The sequence below is a fragment of the Salvia splendens genome, chromosome 20 (assembly GCF_004379255.2).
Source record: "Salvia splendens isolate huo1 chromosome 20, SspV2, whole genome shotgun sequence".
In the NCBI taxonomy this organism is placed as follows: domain Eukaryota; kingdom Viridiplantae; phylum Streptophyta; class Magnoliopsida; order Lamiales; family Lamiaceae; genus Salvia; species Salvia splendens.
In genome coordinates, this window is record NC_056051.1 from 18922666 (window position 1) to 18949007 (window position 26342).

The 26342-nt window shown below is 35.3% G+C and overlaps 1 protein-coding gene across 3 annotated transcripts; it reads left to right on the forward strand.

Moving 5' to 3' along the window:
• The first annotated feature begins 3275 nt into the window (after nt 1–3275).
• On the forward strand, nt 3276–25657 carry LOC121782887 (nuclear pore complex protein NUP205-like). Of its 3 annotated transcripts, none has more exons than XM_042180874.1 (45): nt 3276–3538; nt 3862–3957; nt 5098–5172; nt 5709–5813; nt 5892–6011; nt 6978–7137; nt 7775–7860; nt 7974–8096; nt 8173–8400; nt 9522–9611; nt 9773–9934; nt 11793–11909; nt 12005–12211; nt 12839–12940; nt 13034–13177; nt 13464–13594; nt 13670–13789; nt 13952–14075; nt 14797–14994; nt 15895–16013; nt 16112–16262; nt 17276–17388; nt 17503–17584; nt 17697–17783; nt 17878–17955; nt 18183–18350; nt 18531–18623; nt 18686–18796; nt 18891–19061; nt 19375–19430; nt 19507–19579; nt 19662–19852; nt 19958–20084; nt 20155–20232; nt 21337–21501; nt 22057–22227; nt 22315–22449; nt 23009–23152; nt 23657–23776; nt 23889–23984; nt 24078–24203; nt 24285–24385; nt 24766–24885; nt 24962–25094; nt 25364–25657. In XM_042180874.1, exons 1-45 carry the CDS (start codon nt 3398–3400, stop codon nt 25454–25456), a joined length of 5631 nt encoding a protein of 1876 aa, XP_042036808.1. In that variant the 5' UTR covers nt 3276–3397; the 3' UTR covers nt 25457–25657. The 3 variants fall into 3 exon arrangements, with proteins under 3 accessions (XP_042036808.1, XP_042036809.1, XP_042036810.1); XM_042180875.1 differs by having other exon boundaries at nt 23898–23984; XM_042180876.1 differs by lacking the exons at nt 3276–3538; nt 3862–3957; nt 5098–5172; nt 5709–5813; nt 5892–6011 and having other exon boundaries at nt 7016–7137; nt 7672–7860.
• The last annotated feature ends 685 nt before the right edge of the window (nt 25658–26342 follow it).

Consider the following 26342-nt stretch of genomic DNA (forward strand, 5'->3'; position numbering starts at 1 on the left):
AACGATTAAAATGCTTAAAATATTGGGGTCATTTTCGAACCATTATTACAAAATAAAATAGTTAAGATTTTAATTTGTCTTTATTTTTTCAGTTTTAGTCTAGTAACATGCTTTATTTAAAATTTAATTCCATCGTTAATATTTCAAGTCAAATCACCACAAATCAATTACTTCACTCATTATTTTCAAAACCAGCTAGGTTACAAAAACATTTAATTATTTTTGGAGCGTTACATAAGTTTTTTCATATTAGATGGATAAAATGCTCACTATCTCAACAAGAAAAAAAAGAATACTATTGACTTTCGTATTCCTTGAATCCTTGTGTTCAGCGATGTATATGGGCAGGGTCATGTGGGGTTGACTGACCCTATCGTCTAGCTATGAACACCACTAGAATCGGATTTCCGAGTTGCCGTTGACTCTACGGTAGCTCGGATTCGACCACACAAGGACGTTGATTGCGGGGCAAAACATGAAGACAAATATTTGCAGACGGAGGGATCTTCTGAAAGTCTTGAAAAAGATGAAAACTGGGCTTTTCGCAATTTTGTTGGGCTTAAAAGTAGTATACCATAATTAAAAAAATGATATATCTCTTACTTTACTAATTGTGCATTAAAATTTGTGATGTTTCAAAAGTTTCTATAAGATGGAGGCAGTAGTTAGGAAGAGATCGAGCTTCAAATGGCAAGCATATAGCTAAAATCTCGCTTCTGACATTTTAGTGGACCATTGTATAGTATGTTGCGAAGTTAGTGATGTGCTGAGAGGGTTATGTTTTATGGAACATTTTCCAGCGAGCCGCTTAATTGCAGAGAAAAAAAATGGTGGGGTGGTGTGGTGTGGGGTGGGTGTATGTTAGAAGTCCACAGTTGGTCCTTTACATTTGTCTTAAAAAAAAACTTTTTGGTCCATTACATTAAGTCTGTCATCTTTTAGTCCCAAACATTATGTTTTGGTTAAAAGTTAACACCTTAGTTAAAGTCAACGGTCAAATATAGTTTGACCACAATTAATTATGTAATTATGAATTAAATTAACTTAATTAATTTAATATTAAAAATTTATAAATTATTTTTTTACATAAATGGAAATTCTCTTTATTTGCTAGAAAAAAAAGTTCTAAAAATTATCTTATAAATTAATCTTATTACTACGTACTAAACATTGGTTGTTTGAGTAAAATTTACTTCAACCATCTACCAAAAATATGATCGAAACAAATTAATACATTGAACAGTAATTTGACAGTGAACATGAATTCCAATGTATAAAAGTTTTACACAATATTGAATGCATACAAAAGCTAGAAAAGTTTCATAGCACCAACGAACCACCACAAAAATGTTTGAGAAAAACACGATCATATTCTATTGTTCTCAACAGGTACACTAGATGAAGCTGTCGGCACACTTGAGGAAGCTCTCAAAGCAGCTTGCTCACTTGATGATGCATCTACCACAATTGAAGAGGCTGTTGGTACGCTTCATAGAGCTGTCGGCACACTTGAGGAGCAGCCTGCCCACTTGAAGATGCAACTGCCACACTTGAAGAAGTAGGATTATTATACATAGCAACAATCGTACTTGTACACCGTGACCTTTTGTGACCTAGTTGATAACACAAGCTACAATGGTGTGGACGGTAACGCCTGCGCTTTTCCCGCATTTTGTGCATAACATAGAATTAAAACGATTTGTACTTGTTAAATATAAGTAAGAAAGTTTTGAATAGAAAAAGTAACTACCTTGTGCGGCTTTAGAGTTGCTAGCTTTAAGTACACGTTCCGATTCAAGAGGATGGAGTTGAGGACATGTTCTCTTGTTATGACCCTTTTCACAAAAGTTACGAAGTGTGTAATCAGGCATCATCTCACTCCTATACTTCTTTTGCGTTTCATGTGATAACTCACATATTTTCACCTTTTTTGTTTTGGCTTTTTTGTTGTTTATTTCATTTCTCTCTTCTGATGTTTTCTGCCTTGCTCCTTTTGGACGGCCCGGAAGTTTGATGATTTCAGGTGGAATGACATCAGGCTCCATCGTCTTGGGCCATATGTTGGGACCTTCAACTGGATAAATAATTGGTTGGTAAACCTTTTAAAAACTTTCTTTTGAGTAAAAAGTATCCATAAACTGATCTACAGTCTCACATGCCATGTCTATAGCTGTAATTGCGTGATGACACGGGATGCCCGTAAGCATCCATCTCCGACAACTACACGTTCTATCCCTTAAGTCAACCACAAATTGTTCATTCCACTTCGTGTTCACTTGATGAATCCAGTCTCCGCCCTCTCGCGCCATGCACTAGCCCGTCTTCTCTTTCAGTTTCTCAATTTCCTTCCCTATCTCCGGGCCAAAACAATCTTCTATCCTTGCAACAAACTTCCTTCTAATTGTGAATCTATCCATCGTGTACATCCTGATACACTCCAACATCCCAAGCAGTTGTTTCTCATGAGCAAATAACAATACTCTATTTAAGCATTCTAAATGTTGTTCACGAGGATATCACATTTTGCGTGAAATCCAAAGAAAGCACGACTCTAATTCTTCTTGTTGGTGCGTTCGATCAACCACTTGTATGCTCCCTCATTTGTGTCCTTAATTTCTTCCATTGCTTTATCAAAGTATTACTCGATCTTGATGCCTCCAAAATCTTATCTTTTAATGTACTGCAAAGAGAACTGCATTTTAAAGTTGTTGTGCATATGCCATACAATTCTTAATTGCATTGATAAGTCCCTACAAAAGAAAAATTAGAATATATGTCAATATAGTCCTAGATATAAAATGAAGTATAAACATTACTTGTACCTTTTGCTTATCTAAGATGAAGGTCCAACTGCGGGAATCAGTAATATCTAAATCTTTTACCAAAAGCCTCATAAATCAACTCCATGCATAAGTATTCTCAATTTGCACGACAGCAAATGCAATGAGAAATATTTGGTCATTTGAATCCAAACCAATGACGATCAAGAAAATACCCCTTGCTTGTCCCTTGAGATGACACCCATCAAGGCGGACAATGCATCTGCAATAAAGTATGAATGATGTAATTTTTGTACTCCCTTTTTTTCATTCAATTTTATGGTACAATACATATTCTTTAATTTTTAATTAATTAAATTACTAAAGCAAAATAGAATTGATTTATAAATATCATATTGAATATATGAAACTGAAATTAAGAAACTAAAAAACGGAGTTGTAATTTAAATTCTGAATATAAATATCAGAAGAGTGAGAATGCTGCGAGCTCGCATAGTCATTCTAAAACCCTGAATTAGGGCTTTTCCCGCCCTTAATTACCCTCTTCTCTTGCTGCTCCTCGCCTCGCCTTCTCTTCACTCCAACGCAGCAGAAATCTCCGCTTCCATCCTTCAGCAATGGTGTCCGCGAAGCAGCTACTGTCAGCAATCGAAGCGGCGCTGCTGGCGCGGACTCCGCCCCCCGCTGCCCAGAGGGTCGAGCTGATGCACGCCATCCGCCTCTCGCTCCCTTCCCTCAAATCTCTACTTTCCTACCCGGTACTTTCTTACTTCATATGTTTCAATTTTCTCATTTCTACTAGGCTAGCATATGCTCATTGAATTACGAGAATTTGAGATTCAGAAATCTTCATTTTACTTCCTGCATTTTCATGAATCAAATGTCCAGTTATGACACCTGATTTTAGGGTTGTTCTCGATGCGCTACGTAGAAACATCTTATGAGTTTTCTAAACAAAATGCCGGGCCCTTAAAAGTTGGGTTAGGAGCATACAACAGCGGCAAGATTTTCATACATCTGTCTATCTGGCATCAGCTCCTGTATTTTTTATACTAACGGTTTATCTTGTCAAAATTTGTAGGCTCCGAAAGCGTCAGATAGAGCTCAAGTCCAGTCCAAAGAAGTCAGACTGCCGGATTCCCCGCCAATCTCTCTCGATGATCAGGATGTTCAGATAGTAAGTTTCCACCATCCTTTTATCTTAATCGAAAGTTGTGAATCTGTACTTTTGGATTGGAATAAACATACAGACCACCTTGAGGAGATTGAGGAATTTTATGAAAAAGCTAGGATGAATAAGTGAATCATTGAGGTTAATGAAGACAAGTAGTTATTAAACTAACGTTCATTATAAACTTGATTTATTTAGCAAGAAATGGACGTCCATAACTATAGTTTCATATTATCTCGTGATTCGTGAACATGTTTCTTTCAACTCTCCATTATGGATTTAGAAATATGCTAATAAGCTTATATTTGTCACTTAGATGAATTCTTAGATGTAGAAAATATTGATGTCAGAATATGATTCAATAATATTTTAAGCTATGAGATATAGTAAAGTTAGGGTTGATTGCCTTAATATATCACAATCTTTTCATGGATTTACAATGTGACATACCCTTTTTTTTCTCATCTACTGAGTTACTAACCTTCAAGTTGTCACGTGTTTATGATCTGCTCCTCACAATATAACTAAAACCATCCTTTCTCCCATATTTTACTCCCAGCAGAATGTGGTTTAAATGGCATTTGAAAAATGTGACTACAGTTAATAGAATGTTGCATAACATGAAGTTGCAACTCTTAATGTTTAAATATATTGCAAATGCTTATGTTTGGCTATGGTTTCAGTAACTGTCATTCAGCATCTGATCCTCAAACATTTCTTGGATAACAAGATACAGGAGAATAGTTTTCCCTTATTTTGAGTAAGATAAAAAATCTGCACCCCTTAGTCCTTTCTAGCCTTTTTTAGCTGTAATGTGTTGGACTTTCTGGAATTTTAAATTATTAGGGATCATAAAGAGATCATGGAAGCTGATCGCTTATCCAATAAGCCGAGAGATGGAGGATTATCATATGCTGCTTATACTACCATCTGCTGAACTTTCACATTTTGCATTGATGCTTAACAGCAAACTTAAATCCTAATTGGTTGATTAGCTGGTTTCTATAACTGTGACAGTAATCCAATTTTTTTACCCTACATGCTCTTATTTCCTTTTTTATTTGCAAAACTGTATTGATATGTGATTGTGTCCAAGTCTTTCACTTCATTCTGCCTTTCAAATAATTACTTGTTTATGATCTTCAGGCTTTAAAGATTAGCGAAGATCTCCATCTCAATGAAATAGAATGCGTGCGTTTGCTAGTGTCTTCCAATCAAGAGGTAACATTTGATTTTCTTGTCCGTAGATGTTCACAAGAAAATAATGCTGTGTTGCCTAGAACTGGATTTTGAAAATTGTTATTAGTTATATCAAGTTTTAAATATGGTGAAACCAGCCTATAGCTGGGAACAATGAAAAAAGGGAAAAACGAAGAAAGATCAGATGAGGAAATTATGGAATTTATTTGGATAAAGAGGTCACGGTGATATATTTGTTATCATATACTCTCCGTCCCTTTGTAGTTGAGCCGTATTCTTTTTTTTGGTTGTCTCATTGTAGCCGAGTCATTTCCTTTATTGGCAAAAAAGCAACACTTTTCTTCTCTCTTACTTTATTCTCTCTTCATCTCTATGCTTTTTTCCTTTCCTACTTTATTCTCCCTTTACTTAACTCACTTAACACAATTTTTCTTAATTCATGTGTTGAAAAGAAATGCCTCTACTACAAAGGGACGGAGGGAGTACTATTTTGAATTGCATATAGCATCTCTGCTCTTCCTTGTTGCTTTAAATCATTATCTTTTGTTTTCTTGCAGTGGGGATTGCTAGGTCGTGACCCATTAGATATTTATCGTCTTGGCGTGGGACTTTGGTATATGGAGAGAAGAGATCTACTTACATCACTTTACATGCTATTGAGGGTATTGTTCCTTCTTCCTCGCATCCCTAGTAATACTCTTATTGTGTTCTTAATTGCTATTACTGTTTGCTTTGTGTAGGCTACTGTTCTTGATCAGGGTCTCGAGGGTCTTGAAGCTGATCTTGTTGCAGAAATTCAAAGTTATTTAGAAGATCTCATTGCTTCTGGACTTAGAAAGCGGATTATTTCACTTATAAAGGTTTAATCTTCTTTTCCAAAGATTTATTCATCAGATGAAGTAATTTCTCTGTGTGTATTCTATCAGTATTTGGTCATTTTGATATTCAATTTTGATTTCAAGCCCCTTTGCTGATATATTTTGTTTAGATTCTCAAATTTAGAAATTTTCAATTTACTGTGTTAGAAAAAATTGTTTATGATGTTGCACTCACTTGCACATTAAGGACCTGCATGTAAACAATTAATGAATTAAATTAAAAACGTTCAACTTTCAGCGTATCCCAATCTTGCAGTGCGTTCTCTGTCCCCAGCTTTCCTCTAAAATTGATATGATGTAGATGGAACAAGGTATGCTTTTTGGTGCTTAGTAATTTATGTAGGAATTAGGATACAGATCTTCAATCAGAATGTTAAGTTGGGTCAATATAAGAATTAAACATAGGCGTGGAAAAAAGGTGTATATATATGGATTATGGAGAGATTTAAATAGCAAAATGTAATATGCCCAGTATGTTTGATCGAAATGCAAGCCAGACCCATTAGATTTTATTGTTTTCTTGGTGTAATATTTTTAAACCTAGAGCTTACTTCAGTGAAGGATCATTTTGTGGAACAGATTGAAATGTAAGTCAGCCTATTTGAGTTTATTGTTCTTAAGTTCCTTGCAAGTCAGCAGTGAAAGGTCTGCAGTTACAGGCTTTTGTGATCTTATCTCTCCCACTATTTCTTTGTTACCCAGATTTTACACAGAATAATGCAGTTACTTGTTAACGAAGATTTGGATATTCTGAAAGGTTTTATATTACCAGTTGATCCGTGAAAAGATGATGTATGTGCAGTTTTTTCTTCTATTTTGTGTTTCCTGATAGGACTCCTACATTTTCCATGTTCCTTGTGTTCTTGCTTGTTACTATCTCCTTCCCTTCCTATTCCCTTCTTCACTATTAAAAACATTAGGTTCATCACATGATTTTCTCTTAAGTAGGAACTGAAAAGAGAAGACCCAACAGGTGTAGGAGGCCCCAATTCTGAGAGCTACATTCTTGACTCCAGGGGTGCTTTGGTGGAGAGAAAAGCTGTAATTTCTAGGGAAAGGCTCATTCTTGGTCATTGCCTTGTTCTTTCAATTTTGGTTGAGCGTGCAAGTAAGGCTGAGAAGGATATCTTCTGCTGAAACTACTTTTAAGCTGCTATTGTGATTTCGATTCCATTTGTAATTACAATGTTTGGAATCTCCTTCAGCTGCAGCTTAAGTGCAAATTTTATGAATATAGAACACGCTCTGCAAAACTTGCATTTCTTGCAAATTATACGACATGCTTAATTGCTTATTGCATGCCTCTAATGTATATCCCTTACTCTCACACCCTCTGCAAAACTCGCAGTTCTTGAAAATTGTATGACATGCTTAATCTTTTATTGCATGCCTCTAATGTATATCTCTTACTCTCACACGCTCTACACAACTTGTAGTTCTTGCAAATTATATGACATGCTCAATCGTTTATTGCATGCCTCTAATGTATACCCTTACTCAGTACTCTTTAGTCTCCTTAATTTCCAAGTAATTTTAGAGTCAAAAGCTCATAATCATTCATATATGGTTTCTCTCTCTATATTATTGAAACTTAATAATTCAGATAATCAATGTTTAACCCCACATCTTACATGGTTTCCAGTTCATGCCTATGGCTATGAAGTTATTCAAGTCATGTCATCCAAACTCGAATAAGAGGAGAGCTTTGCAAGAGTGAATGATAAGACTGCATTTGCTACATGCAGGCACTGAAGATGTTAAAGATATACTTTTTGCTTTAAGAGAATGTGCTTTGGAATACACGGGGGCCACAGATACTATGAAGCATCAGGTCTGAAATCTTACTTTATGATTATAAGGCTCTGTAAACGATTCTCCTATGATTATTTTGTTCATTTTTGTTTTGTTGCTGGAGATATGGAGTTCTATTCTTTTTCTGTGCAGATTATATACAGCCTTCTATTCTCTATTGTCATTGCTTTCATATCAGATGCTTTGAGTACAGCACCTGACAAAGTGTCAGTCTTATCTCACGATGCTTCATTTAGGCATGGCTTTAATGAGATTGTAAGATTATTAACCTACTTTATTGATATTTATCTGTGTGTCATATGATTCTTACTTGATCTAATGGTTCCTTCAGGTGATGGCTACAGGAAATGATCCTTTAGTTGAAGGTTTTGTTAATTGTGTAAGGTTTGCATGGGTTGTACATTTGATGTTGGTGCAAGATGGAAATGATGTGAAAGAGATAACAACTAGTACTTCTTCCAATGATATGAAAAGTATTTTCTCATGCTTGGAAGTCATTTTTGCCAATAATGTCTTCCAATTTTGGCTCGATAAGGTTCTCAGATCTGCAGCTTATCAGGTTGGTGACTTTTTGTGTTTCTATGTAGCAATAAATATATCATTTATGAAATCCTAAGACTAGTTTGGTAAAGATTAGAATTGCATATGGATTCCTCTTCATAGAAAGACAATCTTCCTAATCTCGTAAAATAGTATTCAAATGTGGATGGATGCATCACTGGGTGTTTTCTAGTTGATTTACTTTATGCAAGTCAGAATCTCCTTTTAATCATTTAAAGTTGGATGTTAAATAGATGCTAGCTCCTAAGTCTTTGCTGTATACGTATATGTTTTTTTACTAGTGGCTAGGGTTTTATAGCAGCTCAAGCCTAAATCTATTTTAAACAATGCCAATAGGAATATGATTTTTCGTTTTTCATTTCCTTTTTCTTTGTCTTTGATTCCATATTTTACACGTTTGTGGAACCATCTTTTCAAGGCCTAATTGTATGTAGTTGTGACGTGTGAGTTATCATTTTCTAAAAAACTTTGCAATGAGCCACTTGTGGTGTATCTCATCTTTGGTGGGCTTTACAGTTGTCATTCATGGAGTTATGGCTTTTGGGTGCCCATGCTTTGTTGTTTGTTTTGAGTAATGTTTTTTGTGTAACTAAGTACTTCAATATGTCATATTTGAAATGGGTGGACAATAGTTCTATTTGGTATTTAGGCAGTATGGCATATTTGGTATGATTATGAATTGCTCCAACAATGTTTTTCCATTCTTAGTCAGACACTATAAACTGATTGATATTTACTCGAGTCTTTTCCATACTGTCTGTGTGTGGAGTAGTTTGGTAGATGTTTCTCGGAAGTTGGAAGTAAGTGAATATTATTGTTGTTTAGCGCTGGGCTCTCTCATCCTCCCTTTCCCGCATGAAGTTGTATTTCCCTCTGCTTATATATATGTTCCTCTGCATTTGTGTTTCTTTCTGCTGTGTTTTCATCTGCATATTTGTCTTCACTTCTTTTGTTATGGCTTATACTATATTATCCCTCTTAATATGAAGATTGTCAGTACTCGATAAAGAAAATGATGTTAAAATGTTTGTTTGACTAAGAGTACCTTCCTGATTCTTTTTGTGCTGCCCATCTCTTTCTTGAGCTTTCCATCAACTTAAGTTTTGTCTCTTTTTACAGAATGATGATGAGGATATGGTCTATGTCTACAATGCTTATCTTCACAAGCTAATGACATGCTTTCTTTCACATCCACTTGCCAGGGACAAGGTTCGTTGTATTATGTTTTGTTAGATTCGTTAACTTTTAAAACAGAGTTTGAAATTACCTTGGACTATGAAGGCTTCTAAGTTTGCCAAGTGCAAATTTATATCTTTCTCTTCCTATGATAATGTTGGAATTTTTACTTTGATGCTAATTTATTCTAACAGGTCAAAGAAACAAAAGAGAAGGCTATGGCCATGCTGAGTCCGTACCGCGCTGCTGGCACTCATAACCAGATGATAGAGAGCAGTGCCCTTCCCCAAGAAACTTCTGAAATTGCAATACAACCTTTTGTCTCTCTTCTAGAGTTTGTCAGTGAAATATATCAGGTGTACATTCTTGCTCCTCTCCTTACTGCACATGAAAATTTGGTGAGTATGTTTGTGATGGAAATAATACTATTAAACCAAGCAATGAACAAACAAACTATATTATTTGCTTTGAGTAATAGAATGAACAAAATACAAAATGACAATAGTTCATTGGAAAACTTCCCATCCAGCTTAACTGCACAAGAGGACAATGAGAAACTTTGATAAAAATGACTGAAATAAGTAGCTCATGGTTGCTTAAAAGGTGGTCAGGCTGTTCATCAGGGTGAATGACATGACTAGAAGTCTAGAATTCATAATTCCTCTAGTGAGAGCGGAAGGTAGTTTTGGGAACATTCTTGGCTGAACTATGGATTTGATGATAACCTGCCTGTGCATTGGTTTGGGTGAGCTCATGTGTCCAACTTTTATTCTATAACTAGATGGTATCAAAGGTGATCAGATTATAGAAAACAGATCGTGTACAGAGCACCAGCCCCGATTTCTCAAGCAGAATCTTCCTCGTCTATCCTGATGCGTGTTGGATGTCCTAATTTATTGCTAAAGCTATCGGCCATTAAGACTGAACCAGACTTATTCTAACTAGTATTTTATTTATGCCAGAATAAAATAATGTGGACTTCCACTAATTCCTCTTATTGCTTCCAGTCCTTGGTGCAGTGCATCAAGACCCGCTGTATAATTTTTCAGCTGCCAAAAAAGGAATCTTCAGGACCAATTAAGTGATTTCACTTTCATTTTCAAAGAAATATTGTCATTGTTTGTGGTGGATTATGCGAGTCACACCTCCCTCCACAAGATTCACATGAACCAAATAGTCTATCAGTTTCTTAGATAGTAGTATCTAACGTCAAGTTATCCTCCCAAGTGTCATATGTCAAAGTGAATGAATGACTATCCTATAGTATAGTAGTCCATCAACCCATTTCAACCGAAGCAAAGAAGTCCAAAGAGTTATGTACTCCCTCCGTTCCGCGGTAGTCGAGTCATTTCTTTTTCTGCACTCATTTTAGAAAAATGATACTCCCTCCGTCCCTCAAGAATATGCACTCTTTCCTTTTTAGTCCGTCCCACAAGAATATGCACTTTCTAATTTTGGAATTCTTCTCTCTCTAATGAGGTGGGACCCATTCTCCACTAACAATACTTTATTTACTTTTTATTCCTACCTCTCTCTTACTTTACCAATTTTACATTAAAACCCGTGCCGACCTCAAAGTGCATATTCTTTAGGGAGGGAGTAATAAATAGTTAAAGTTGAGAAATAGTAAAGTAAGAAAGAGAATAATGTAGATAAGACTCTTCTCTACATTATTCTCTCTCTTACTTTATTTTTTCTCCACATTAACTATTTATTATTATTTTTTCAAAACGAGTGCAGAAAATGAAATGACTCAACTACCGTGGAACGGAGGGAGTATCATCTTTGATATTGATGTTGTTCTGATCTTTATGCATATAACTAAAGTAATTAATTGAACTAAGCTACCTGGGTTTTCTGGTGGATGTAATTTATGAATTGAACACAGTCATGAACATGACTTTCAAGCTTCTTGAATTGGCTTGCATTATTGTTTGATTTGTATCCACCTAAGTTCATATTTGTATGGTTGATGTTTAATTTTTTAGGCTCTCAAGTGTCTCTAACATCCTATTTATCTATTCTCAACTGATAATTAGGCTCTATTACTTTTTGCTGTATCTGATACTAAATATTTCTGACTTCACATGATTATGTTTCCATGTTGCTAGCAAGACCAATAATTAGTTTACTCGTTTAGTCATTTAAGATGTTTTGTTTTGATGGTGTTATTTCAAATTCTGACTGTTTTACCTGTGCTACTACTTTCTGCAGAAAGAACCTGAATTACTGTCTGGTAATGATGTTATTTGGACATTTGTTAAGTTTTCTGGTGAGGATCATACCAATTCTCAAACGCTCGTGGCATTCTTGAAGATGCTAAGTTCCTTGGTATGTTCCCTGTCCACTTTTGGCTGAAAATAAAAATAAAGTTACAGTAATTTCATTTCCATTCCTTACTCGGTTAGCGTTGCCTCCTTTTTTAGGCTTGTACTCCAGAGGGCGCTTCCAAAGTTTTTGAGTTGCTTCAGGGGAAAATATTTCGCTCTATTGGGTGGAGTACTTTGTTCGACTGTTTATCTATTTATGAGGAAAAGTTTAAGCAGTCATTTCAGACTCCTGGGGCAGTATTGCCAGAGTTTCAAGAAGGCGATTCCAAAGCACTAGTTGCGTATTTGAGTGTTCTGAAAAAGGTGAAGCTTTATATCACTTTGTTTAAACTCCATTGTCTTGACCACTTACCAGAAGAACATCAACAATTTTCCAATTGCATTTACCTTTATGGACTAAATGATTTTTAGCTTGTACATCATTAGGGTTATATTTTTCTTGATCCATTTGGTTGTAGAGGGGAAGAAAGGATGTTTTAATATAAGGAAGGAACCTGTATCATTGTAGAGGGGAAGAAAGGATGTTTTTAGCTCTGTTTTAATTATAGCCTTGCTTTTGTTTGTTTTTCCTCTGGATGTCCTGTCCACTTCTGGCTCCTTCCATTCAGTCCAATAGATAATTTTTTCTTCTTTTCAAATAGCAAATTTCCATGCTGCTATCTTTTTCCCCAGTAGCTTAATAACACAATATCAGAACTCCAAGGAGCAGTCTCAGCTGACTGAAACTGTAACAGGCCATATTTTGTGATCAATCAAAGATATTATGTTGTTATTGAAGAAGCTTTTGGTTGTGTTTATGTACTGATATATCTTGTACAAGATTTGTGAACTGTTTATTTTTTTTTCTTCCCAAAGTCATGTTTATACTTTGTAAATAAAAACTGAAGGTTTGCTTGTTTTTTTGCTTATTATCCTTTCCCTGTGATATAGGTTGTGGAAAATGGAAATCCCAGTGAAAGGAAGAACTGGTTTACTGATATCGAGCCACTGTTCAAACTCCTCAGTTATGAGAATGTTCCTCCTTATCTCAAGGTTCTTCTCGCAGTTTTAGAGTTTTTCTCACCTTTTAATGTTATTCCTCCAGCGAGTTAAGATTTCCTGAATGTCTTCTGCATGTATTGATAGGGTGCTTTGCGCAATGCCATTGCTACATTTGTTCATGTATCTCCTATTATGAAAGAAACAATTTGGAGGTTCTTGGAGCAGTACGACTTACCTGTTGTTGTTGCACCCAATGCTGGATACACTGGACAAACTATGGAGACACAGGTGAATTACTTTGCCTCTCTGCTTATATTACCCAGAAATTTATATAATCTCTTTTGATAATAGAACTTACCCAATATTTTCTTGAGTATCACATTCTCATGACCAAAATTTTAATCAATGGGTTGATTTTACACCCTTAAGCTATTCGATAGTGTAGTCTTTCGTTTGAAATCGTATGTGAAACTCAGGTAGTCAATGCATACAAACTCAAATCAATCTTCCTTTACTCTCTCATTTTAATTGCTCTATTATCTGATTTGGAGTCTTGTTACTTTTTTTGTTGCAGGTGTATGATATGAGATTTGAGCTGAATGAAATTGAAGCTCGAGGAGAGCAATATCCTTCCACTATCTCGTTCATCAATCTATTAAATACTCTTGTTTCTGACGAACAGGATGTCAGTGATAGAGGGCATAGGTATTCATAGTCCAAAATTTATTATGGTAAAACTTGTAAAATTCTTATTAACATTTTTATCTTTTGTTTTACCAGATTCATTGGCATCTTCAGATTTGTATATGATCATGTATTTGGCCCATTCCCACAGAGAGCCTATGCAGATCCTTCTGAGAAGTGGCAACTAGTTATAGCATGTCTTAAGCATTTTCAGATGTGAGTTCGATCAATTCCTGGATTAAGCAGCCTCACTAAAATTTACTTTGAGATCTGATTCTTTATATGTGTTTTTAACTTCTATCATTGCTATAATTTCTCTACTTTAGTTCCAGGATGTTATTTTTTGTAATGCCATTCTGCAAATGTTATCATGTGTAGGATGTTGAGCATGTATGATGTAGGAGAAGAAGATAGTGATGCTATTGTTGATGAATCTCAAAATTCATCGGGGCGGCAGTCTTATCCAATTCATATGCAGCTTCCAGTTGTAGAAATTATGAAGGTATTAGCCTTTTTGCTTGTTCTCAGATCATCTGTAGGTACTTTGTTGAACTGCTGACTTTCCATTCAATTTTGCCAGTCTGCTTTTATTTTTCTTATGATAAATCTGAAATTTGTTTGCTTTTTTAAAGAGTTACATTTGGCAAACAGCTTTATATGAAGGACCACGGACAAATATTTTAAAATTTGCAATGCTAAAAGTGTTTAAGCTCTTTCTTCTTCTGATGCATATTCACCAATCTGTAACTTATGTGTGTGAGTGGTATTAGATTATTATACTCTCACCAACAAGGATGCTGTTACATAATTGAAAATGATAGCTTCTGTCATTTTGTTTGGGTGATAGTGTTTTTGTATTGTCTGCTTTTCATATTCTCTCATGTTGACTATAGTAAATTCTTAGAGATCCTTGTTTTGAAATAACCCAAAGCTTGTGAGATTTGTATTCTTATAAATTAAACTACGTAAATGCTAAAGCTTGAAATTAAATTGCACACTGCATGGGAAAAAGAACTATTAACCAGCTCACTAAATTAATCTTCATTATTGATTTGGGTATTGTGTGTTTGTATTGTCTGTATATCATTTTCCATTTTGTGCTTGCCTTTCTTAATATTACTTCTGATAACACTTGGGTTTATGATTAAAACTGGTAAATTGTATTCTGTTATTCTTACGGGGTTGAAAAGTTTCTCATTAGGTTTTTATTGGTTATTATGCAGGATTTTATGAGTGGGAAAACCTTGTTTCGGAATGTAATGGGGATTGTTTTACAAGGAGTTAATTTTCTAATCACAGAACGTACAAATCAGATTTACGGGCATCTCCTTGAAAAGGCTGTCCTGCTTTGTTTGGAAATTGTGGTTCTTGTTATGGAAAAAGATTCAAATGTTTCTGACTTCTGGCGCCCCCTCTATCAGGTATTTATTGCTATTTCTTGTTTTTGCCCATTATTCAATACTATATTTCATTGTTGATTTATGGGGCAAACTGCTGCTTCTTTTTATTTTTTGACAACTCTTAATAACTTTTTTTCTTTTATGAGTTAATTACATAATTTTGACCTAAAACTGTTAGATCAGTATCAAGGTTCTGAACTATTTTAATAGTTCTAACTAGGTAAATTCTTCTCTCATTTAATTCTATAGTCATTTTACCGTTAGTTCACAAATACCCCTGCTTTTACACTACTACGTCAATATACTGAGGCAGTGCGGCTGAAAAAGCTTGTCAATCTAAGGGAATAATTTCAAGCTCTAATGGTGAGTCCTTATAAAAATTCCTTGATTTGATGAGGGCACCATCAGAACCTTCCCCTAATTTTTGTGATTAGGATTTCCTGGATTAAGTTATGAGCAATCATTTAAGAGATATGTTCAGTTCCTGACATGGAGCTCTTATTTCAATGCTCTCTGAAGCTTTCAGTCTTAGCCTACCTTTGAAATATACACATGCTCTTCAGTGGAGAAATAATTAATAGTCCAGCTACGCCAGGTAAAGAAAACTACATGTCTAGACCAAACCATCTAGTAGTGGTAGGAGGAGTAATGTTTCCGCTTCCACTAACAAATAATGAAATGAAATGGAAATCTACAACTCTTTTTTCTTCTTGACGGAATGCTTAACCTTTAATTAGCTTTTCATTGCTTGTATTAATTTATATTCCTTTTCTCATTATTATGCCTCTCAGTTGCGTGCCATAGGTGATCTTCATTTAATGCTCAACCTTATGTTATTGAACATCTGTATTCGCGCTAACACTTTATTAATATAAGCCAGTGCACTGAGTGGAAAAATCTCTGAATGTTTCTTTGATGCAGCCTTTGGATGTCATTCTCTCTCAAGACAATAGTCAAATTGTAGCTTTACTTGAATACGTTCGATATGATTTTCTGCTGCAGATTCAGCTATGCTCCATTAAAATATTGAGTATTCTAAGGCAATTGCTCAATCTCCCTTATTTTCATCTGCATCATAATCTTAAGGTGAAAATACTTGCTGATTATGACTATTTGTCTTAAATCTTAATGGATGCAGTTCTCGTATGGTTGGGCTCTCACAGTTGCTCTTGAAATCTGGTACTGCTAGTACTTTGATTGAGGATTATGCTGCCTGCTTAGAGATGCGATCTGAAGAGTGTCAAATAATTGAGGACAGCGGTACAGATCCTGGTGTCCTAATTATGCAAGTAAGCCCCCCTTTTAAAAAAATATATTTATGCCAGTAAAGCCTTTTATGCATTCTTAGATTCAACAATATTGAAAACACATCAACAATATTGAAAGCACCAATCTCTATTTCATATTTCATGTTGTGAACTGGGCCAAATTAAACGGGAAAAAGAGGCAAGAATTTCATCAAGGGGATAGAGAGTATAGAGAAGCTTTAATGTGTTCATAATAGTTAGAATTTTAGGTCATGCAGCTGAATAGGACGCATGTAGCTTGCAATCATTAAATAGTTGGACTTGGCTAGTTTTGTTTGCATATTTTCTTTTAATGGGTAAATTAATTTAAGTAATGAATTTAATGTACACTTTTAAAACAACACTCTGTCATACCCCAATGGAAATGACTCAACTTCGGGAAAAGCCAATGACTGCGGATGGGATAACCACACTTACAGAAGAGGTTTTCTAGGACAAAGCCTAAGGAGAGAAAAAATAACCAAAACAACAAAGAGAGAAGGGACATGGGGCATCCTAGTACAACCAAACACACCTATGTCCGTGGAGTAAGGAACAAGGGCCCTTTAACAAACTCACTACGACAACCACCATTGCAAACTGCTAATGGGGGTGTCCCGGACTTGTCTAGCTCTTGTCGAAGAAACACGATTGGATAAATCCCATCAAAGAAAAGAATACCTGGAAAAGACACTTGTATGACCACAGAAGCAGGAAAGATTGATTGAATTGAAACTGATTTACTCGCCCACAACCTCCTGAGGAAACCTTTTTCAACTAATGCTTGACAACTAATTGGCTCGCCGTAATGTCAGAAACTAAGGGTTACTTTGTTTCATGGCCTCAAAGCACATAACTATTGTTTCTCTAAACACTTATACAAAAGAGAATCACATCAGAATTTAACACTGCTTAATCTTAAAGAGTTGGTTAAATTTGCTTTAATTCTCTTTATAATTTGCTGTATCTATTATGATCCATCTAGAGAGTCCAAAACTTTAAAGTTCTGAATGCAGCTTCTTATCGACAATATCAGTAGACCAGCTCCAAATATCACTCATCTATTGCTTAAATTTGACATTGATGGCCCGGTTGAGAGGACATTGCTTCAACCAAAGTTTCAGTACAGGTTTTTTAAAACTATTTTCACTAAAAATACACTACTACACTTATTTGTAGGTTGATTTGATTTCTTTTTGCTTGACTTTGTTAAACATATAACATGCTTTATTGTGTCTTATAGTTGTTTGAAGGTCATTCTTGGAATTCTGGACAAACTTTTGATTCCAGATGTCAATGCTTTGCTTCATGAGTTCGGCTTTCAGGTTAGGAGCGTTAATAAATGTTTGTGCTATTTGTCAATGACTCGGTGACGTGGATGTTGTAGAACCATCTGCTTTGTACTTTTGTCAGCATAAGCTAAGTACTTTTCTGCAGCTCCTTTATGAACTATGCGTGGATCCATTGACTTCTGCACCTCTTATGGATTTGCTGTGTACCAAAAAGTACCATTTTTTTGTTAAGGTAATTCCTTTGCCATGATATGTTCAAATTTGTTTATTAAGTCAACGAGGAGGCTTTGGCTAATATTATATTGATTATATGTCCTAAAATCTAGCATCTGAGTTCAATTGGTGTTGCTCCCCTTCCAAAGAGAAGCAGCAGCCAGGCGCTTCGGATCAGCTCACTCCATCAGGTTTTATTACTGACTAATCCATCTTTATCTTCATCTGTAATATGCATATGCGAATTTTATTTCTATTCTTTTTGTGCATGTGCCCGACTGCCAATGCATGGTTGATTGGTTTCTGATTTAATATTCTATTTTGATTTGATATAAAGTAGAACAAAACTTACTAAATGGTGCTAGACCTCAGAACAAGTAATTGCTTCCTTGCTAATTTTGCTTCTTGCCTCCTGTAGAGAGCCTGGTTGTTGAAGCTTTTAGCTGTAGAATTACACTCAGCAGACATACTAGATCGCAATCATCATGAAGCCTGCCAAAGTATTCTCACTGAGTTGTTTGGCCAAAGACATGCGGAATATGGCATTGATCTCGATGGATCCAATTATCCCATCAGTAAAAGTAAGGTAATGTGTTTCTATCATACTATTTGTCAGGATAAGTAATTTTTTTCTGGACGTATGTTCTTCCAGTTTTACCTCACTAATTGAAAATTACATAGTGATGTAATCAGTTCCTTCATTACTTGGGTTCAGTGCTTGTCTAAAATGTACTCACTTGTTGGTTAACCCTTATTTGGATAATAGGTGCTCGAGTTGCTTGGTGTTGTCCAGTTTGAGTCGCCTGATATCACTTTGAAGTCGTCGCAGTTTGTTTCTAGTGCAAAATACTCATCCCTGGTAAGGTGAAACAATTTTTACTGTAGTATATTTACTTTTATCTAATGCCACATGCTTTGCAGGCTGAGGATATCCTCTCCAGCCCAACTACATCAGGAAGGAGTGTCTATTACAGTTCAGAACGTGGAGATCGCCTTATTGACCTAGCATCTCTTAGAGATAGACTCTGGCAGGTATTTTCTCGTCCCCACCTCCTCATGTTCGACTCGTCTACTTGTGATTTCATTGAAATAAAGTTAATAAATTGGTTATAACTTCTCTTGACAGAAATTCAATTTGTACGATGCCCAGTCAAGTACTTTTCAGGGTGAAGCTGAGTTGAGCGAAATAAGGGAAGCTATTCAACAACTTTTAAGATGGGGATGGAAATACAACAAGAACCTTGAGGAACAAGCTGCCCAGCTACATATGTCAACAAGCTGGTCGCAGATTGTTGAGGTTTGCTCCATCTTATGCATATCTTCCTTACAATACGCTTTAATCATGAACCCTCTATTACAAACTGAGTTTGCTCTGGGAGTTGGGGGCAACTTTTTTGTTACTTTTGTATATGCATAAAGTCAATCCTGCCATTTTTCTTTTTCTTGATGTTGATCCTTAGCATTTTAAGGTGACAAGATGCCTGGAAGTTGGTAAAGGAAAATGTTGGTTTTGATTTAAGAAGTTGATTTTTTTATTGCCTCCTTCCTATTTAATTTTATTAATTGTCTTCCTTATTTTTTGGTTGTGATCTTATTTGGTTTACCTCCAGATAGCTGCATCTCAAAGGATCTCATTTCTTGAGAATCGATCTGATATTCTATTCAAGTAGGTCCATATCTTCCATTTTATTATCTACTAAGGTATGCTTGTGTTGGTACTCACTCTAGAGTCGTATGAACAGGTTACTAGATGCTACCTTGAACTTCTCTGGTGCTCCTGACTGTTCCTTGAAGATGGCTCAGATATTGACCCAGGTTATAAACCAAATAAGTCAGCTTCTTCGAGTTTATTTCTGATATATTGAATGTATATTGATGATTTGTTGCATCTTTCAAGGTTGGTCTCACTTGCATGGCAAAACTTCGTGATGAGAGATTTGTCTTCTCTAGTGACTCATCATCTGATACCGTCACCTGTCTTGACATTATCATGAGTAAACAATTATCTAATGGAGCTTGCCGCTCTATTTTATTCAAGCTAATCATGGCAATTCTTAGACATGAATCTTCAGAAGCACTGAGAAGGCGGTAATGACATCTGACTAAGAAAATACTCCCTCCTCATTGCAATGTCTAGAAATGAAAAGTGAACACTAATAAGTTTTGAATAAGTTTTGTTATTTCTTAATCCAGCCAATATGCATTGCTTCTTAGCTATTTCCAGTACAGTCAGCACATACTTGATTCCGATGTTCCGGCAACAATATTGCAGTTCTTGTCCGAAAATGGACAAGAAGATGAAGAATTAGATCTTGAAAAGGTTCAGATTCATAATTTAAATATTTATTTCCAGCATTTTCATTATATTGACCGGAGCACATCTCTTACAGATTGATAAAGATCAAGCTGAATTAGCTCATGCAAACTTTTCAATCCTCAGAAAGGAAGGCCAGCCCATTCTTAATCTGGTTGGATAATCACAAAAATCTTCTCTGAAATTTGTACTCTCTATTTTTTCCATGTTATTTGATTAATGTTTTGCCATTTGTTGCTAATGATGAACATAAGTAGGGTAAAATAACTATGACATATAGTTTAATGCCAGGAGAAGAAGATCAATAAACTATGGAAGGTGTGGTTGACACTATGTATAAGTAGGAAATATGAACTTTGGTTTTTGTTGTATGTGGGAACCTGCAGATAAGGATTGGGTAAATAAGTTAATCATTCCTCAAGACCTCAACAATTGGTGTAGATTATGATGTCATGTTTTTCTTAAGAAATTGATGCTACATTCCAAAGAAAAACTTGGCTTAGTTCTAATTGTAGACTGTCCGATATCCTCTTTCTCCTGATTTTTCCTGGGCATGTAACTTGTGTAAAAGAAAGTTTTACTATCATAATTTCAAATTTGAATCGCTCAATATGGGTTATGCCATTTACAACACTATTCTAATTGTTCTGATAGAACATTTTAGAGCATGGAGTATAAACCGTTTTTATCTCTCATTGATGCTGTTTCATAATGGTTGAGCAGATACATTATAGAGTTTAAAAGGTTTAATTATAATGGAACCATGTTTCTATATTGCATTGCGATGATTTCTCACAATCTTAGTTTCATCTACTATCTGCAAGATAGTATATGAGTCTGTTATGTTCAATTGGACAGTATTCCTTTATCAAATGGCACAATTTTCTAGACATAGCCTAAAGCTGGTAAATTACCTAAGAATACAAAAACTAGGAAGATTCCTTTCAATGAAGCTGTTAATTAAATAAATAGATGAGTGAGTGAGAACACACAAGTATTATGTCTGGTGGGTGGCAGGAGGGAACTGACCATTACTCTGTCCTATCCAAAGATTGCAAATATGCAATGCTACTGTGCATAGTTTTCTTAAGGTGCAAGTTTTTTACATTTTCGTCTCCTCTCCAATTGCCTCTTAAAAGTAAATGAAAAATCAGATCTTACTTATTTTTCTTTAATTTTTATGTTTTGAGCCTTTACCTACTTCTTCTTCCTTTTGATTTGTATCGTTTATTTATTTACTTTTCTTTTTTATATATAGGTAATAAAAGATGCTACACAGGGCAGTGAATCCATAAAGACTATATCATTGTATGTCCTGGATGCACTCGTCCGAGTAGATCACGATAAGTTTTTCTTGAGTCAACTTGAGACTAGAGGTTTCTTAAGGAGTTGCTTCACGAGCATAAGTAATTTTTCTTGTCAGGTAAAGGAGCCTAAGCTTTTCCATTTTGAAAAATATATGCATAATATTGTTTTGATGTAACTCTTAATATTGTCTTGTTATCTTTTAGGCATGCAATTTAGTTTTGATGACTTGAACAACCTTAGTACATATGTTGTGCTTGTAATATTTTTCTTTGTTGAAGAATAAACAGCAAGTTCCTTCTCACCAATAAGAAAGAAGATAGAGGATATGAATGTTAATAATGTAAAACCTCATATTTTTTTTCTAAATTCTACTCTCAATTTTCAAATCCACTATAATGGTAAGAGTCTTAAACTTTGGTTTTATTCTAGATAAATTCAGAAGAATTTCTATTGCTTGTGCCTATTCAAAATTAGGAACCACATGAAAAAATTCCACACTTCTATCTTTTAGCTTTTCAAAGTGAACTTCAGGTGTATTAACTTTATACAGTGTGCATGTGCAAGGCAGTTGTATATGAGATATGCATGCCATGTTTGTATTGCTGTTCTATTTGCAGCCTATGAATTTTCTAAGCTCATTTCTTCCTTATATATTCTTACTATTATTCAGGATGGTGGGTTTTCATTAGATTCTATGCAGCGCCTCTGTACTCTTGAAGCAGAACTTTCTTTGCTTCTGAGAATAAGCCAGAAATACGGACGACTGGGTTCTCAGCATTTATTTTCAATGGGATCTCTGCAGCATATTGCTTCTTGCAGAGCTCTACATCTACCTGTTAAGGTATGTCATGTCTTCTCTTATCCTTCCCATCAGTACATCAGAACGTCTAATCTAATTGGCTTTGAATAAATTACTAATCTACATCAGGGAAATATGAGGCGCCTTGACAACAAGTTCGGGAAGAATTCTTTTGATGTTGATAAACTGCGAATGGTGATTGCTCCTACGCTGAGATTCTTGTTTTCGATAACTTCACTGGTTGATACATCTGAGTTCCTTGAGGTTAGACAATTCAACAAATCTTTGTAAATGGACTTATTATGCATTATATACAATAACCGTTTGTGATAAGCACTATACAGTTTCATCCTCTACGCTCTTAAGAAAGGGTGCAAACTATTTTGTATAATTTCTACGTCCTGCACTCAGGCTGGGATTTCTCGACAAGTCCACATAAAGTTAATTAGTATCGAAGGCAATGTTGTTGTAAAAGTAGCTAGTAGCATGCCTTTGTCATTCAACCAATTACACTGAGGCACTATGTTTGTTAATTTGATAAAGTTAAATGCATTTAAAACAACGGCATCCCTGGGCCTATTGGTGCATGTTGCAGCTTACCATGACTAGTATATGTTTAAGGTCAATGTTGTCTTCATGAAAACTTTTTATTCCGAAACAGTCATAAACATATGCATTGTATTTGAAATGCTTTTAGCTTTTCCAGTCCTTTGATTTATCATTTCTTCAGTTTACCTTAGTTGGCTGTCATAGGCAATTTGTTTCTCCCCTTTTTCTTGTGAACTGTCCTAGTACATCCTTTTAATTCAACAGTGTATTACAGGTGAAAAATAAAGTGGTTCGTGAAATCATAGAATTCATTAAAGGTCATCAACTACTGTTTGATCAAATCCTCCAGGAAGATCTTTTAGATGCCAGTGAACTTACAATGGAAATAATCAACCTCGTTGTGGGTATACTTAGCAAGGTAAAGAAGATCCAGATGTATTTACTTTACTTAATCTTATCCTAGAATGTCAACAAGAGATGCATGTGATTGTTGTGTTTATGTATCTTGTCCAGATAGTATAGGTTGCATTTCTTGTACTCCCTCCGTCCCTCTGTAGTAGAGGCGTTTCTTTTCGGCACGAGATTTAAGAAAAGTTGTGTTAAGTGAGGTGAGTAAATGAATAATAAAGTAGAAAGGAAAAAGGTAGAGAGATGAAGAGATAAAGTAAGAGAGAGAAAAGTAAGAGAGAAGAAAAGTTGTTGCTTTTTGCCAAAAAAAGAAACGACTCAGCTACAGTGGGACAACCCAAAAAGGAATACGACTCAGCTACAGAGGGACGGAGGGAGTATTATAGATGCTAACCGACTAGCATACAAATTTAACATTTATTCCTCAATTATTCTCTACTGGCTTTCAGGATTCAACAGTTGTAAATTTTTGTTAAGAGGTTTTCTCTGACTATAAATTGTTGACTTTTATAAGGTTTGGCCATACGAGGAGAGTGACAAATATGGATTAGTTCAAGGGCTATTTGGAATGATGAGTTCTCTCTTTTCTCGTGACCTAGACATTTTCTCATCGATACAATCTGTACGATCAGAGGTAGTTAGATTTCCTTACTTTTAGTAATTTAATGGATGGAGTCATGAAAGATCTAGACATCTTGAGTTTTTATGATATTTATTTATTTTCTCTATATGACATAATTTTTCAGAACTTGCAGAAAGCTGATGTTAGCATCTCCCGTCTCTCCTTTAGTTTGAGCTCTTACCTTTATTTTCTTGTTACAAAGAAGTCTCTAAGGCTGCAGGTGGGTAAATTTATAACCTGCTATTCGTTTGGTTTTGTTCTCAAATCTGGATTTTCAAAATGATGAAATATGTTTTACTCTGCATTCCTTTAGGTTTCAGATGGTGCTACTGCTTCTGCATCCCAACAGCCTACACTAGCTTTGCTAGCTACTTTCCTTGGTATCCTAGCTTCTGCACTTGAAAAAGCTGCAGAGGAAAAATATTTGTTGCTCAACAAGGTTTGCAGAATGATCGAGTGATATTTGTTTTATAGTTTATCTATATGTACATTAAAAGGTTTGTAATTTCTGTTTTTCTAGATTAAAGACATCAATGAGTTATCAAGACGAGAAGTTGACGAAATCATCAATTTATATGTATCCCAAGATTATGCTCCATCCTCTGAAAGTATCCAAAAAAGGTACCTCTGTCTCTGTCTCTGTCTATCTATCTCTTATGCACGCACACAGTGACACACGCATACACAATGAGAGAGGCAGTGAGAAAACACCTTGAAGCAGGGCATCTGATTTTGTGCAAGCAAATAACTGTGTATGTTTGTGTATCATATAGCTGTGGGAACTTTCTGCTTGCTATGGTTTAGAACTGGAACTGCAGAAAACAAATGCTTCTCAGTTTGAGATTTAATATCTATTTGATCTTTTATGATCTACAAACTATTCCCTTATAAATTGCTAGTTGACTTAGTCATGGTGGATCTGTCAGATGGTGTATATATATGTACCATATTTCTTTTTTTAAAGCAGTACATGTACCTCATTTCTTTTCCCACATGGGCAGGAGGTATATTGCAATGGTGGGTATGTGCCGGATCGTTGGACACAGGAGTCAGCTTATCATGCTATTGCTTCTGCTATCACAAAATTTGATGAACATCATCCTTGTTCATTTTCAAGATAGGTAGAGCACTTTTTTTATTCTTGATGCTGCTAATTTAATTTATGTTCCGCTGATGCATTTTCCTGTGTACATACAGTTCAAATGCTCATGATTATAGACACTCTCAGAAGGCAATCACATATGACACCTCGCTAGATGATAAAGAGGACATGCTTTTGCTTTGTGGAGAACTAGTTTCAGTTCTTGAGAGACTTGAATCTCTGAGTGAGGTATGCTGCCTAAGTTGATATTTTGCCGTGGTGAATTCTCAATTCAGTAATTTTGTTGATTTTTCCTACGTCTCTGCTGAAGCTGGGAATAGGCTATGGTGATTATGGTTCAAGTATTAATATCAGTTATATCCTGATAGAAAATCGTAAAACCAGAGCCAAGCCTCTTGCAATCTAAACTCATCTTTGCTCACCTATTGTAACTTATCTAATTAGTTATGTAATTCCCTCCTATTACTCTGGGTCTGACGTTGAATGTTGAATCGCAGGACAAAACAGGGAACAGCCTTGAAGTTTTCCGTCGGTTGGCCCGATCACTGAAGGAAATGTCACTTCAGAAGCAATATCTTCTTGATGTTTGAAGGTGTGTTACTGAGTCTTTTCTTTGTATGTCATAACGTGGGAAGGCATTCTGCTTTGTATTTATCCCATCTCCTTCAATCGAATAGAATAACTTTGTATGGCTTTGTATGAATCAAATATAGATTTATGCTTCTATTTATGTAACATTGTATTGGTTTATTGAGTTTACAATGAAGAGCCCCTTCTAATTTTCCTCTGAATGTATTTTGCTTGCTAAACAATTAAGATTTTCAAACAGCTAAGTCAATTTCTGAATTTTGTGTGAAAAACTCGATGGATAATATGAAATCACTTTTGAGTTTTCAATTTCGTCTACTTTGGGACTATTTATCTATCTAGTGGCGGTTTGGTTTGCAAGATTAAATATAGATTATGTTTGGTTTATAAGATTGAATTTTTTTCAGGAGGGTGATCCGTTGCTAACTCATCAACGTAATATATTAAAAATGTCAACACGATCATATTAAAATGTTAACACGATCATATTAAAATGTCAACACATATTTATGTTCACATTTTAATAAACTGTGTTGACATTTAAATATTAATGTCAACACAATGTATTAAAATATCAACTTAAGTTTATGTTGACATTTCATTATCGTCGTGTTGATATTTTTAATACACTACATTAATGAGTTAGCAACTTAAGAAAAGTTAGCAACAGATCACATTCCTTAAATTTCATAACTCAATTTTAGATGGATAATTTCATAACTTATTCATCTCCAACTAAAATAATCTTACAACTCAATCTTATATTACATTTTATTATTATTTTGTTTAATAAATCGAATAGCTGCTTAGAGGATGTTTGGTTGCGCCATAAGCCATCAAACGGAACAAGCTTATAAGCTATTTAAGCTGCTACGTATTTAACAAAGT

Bases quoted from the DNA above. Each gene is read 5' to 3' on its own strand.
- LOC121782887 (XM_042180874.1), top strand. From the start codon at position 3,398: ATGGTGTCCGCGAAGCAGCTACTGTCAGCAATCGAAGCGGCGCTGCTG. The intron at 17,389-17,502 runs GTTTTTTAAAAC...TGTGTCTTATAG, and splicing joins CAACCAAAGTTTCAGTACAG to TTGTTTGAAGGTCATTCTTG. The intron at 24,204-24,284 runs GTTTGCAGAATG...CTGTTTTTCTAG, and splicing joins AATATTTGTTGCTCAACAAG to ATTAAAGACATCAATGAGTT.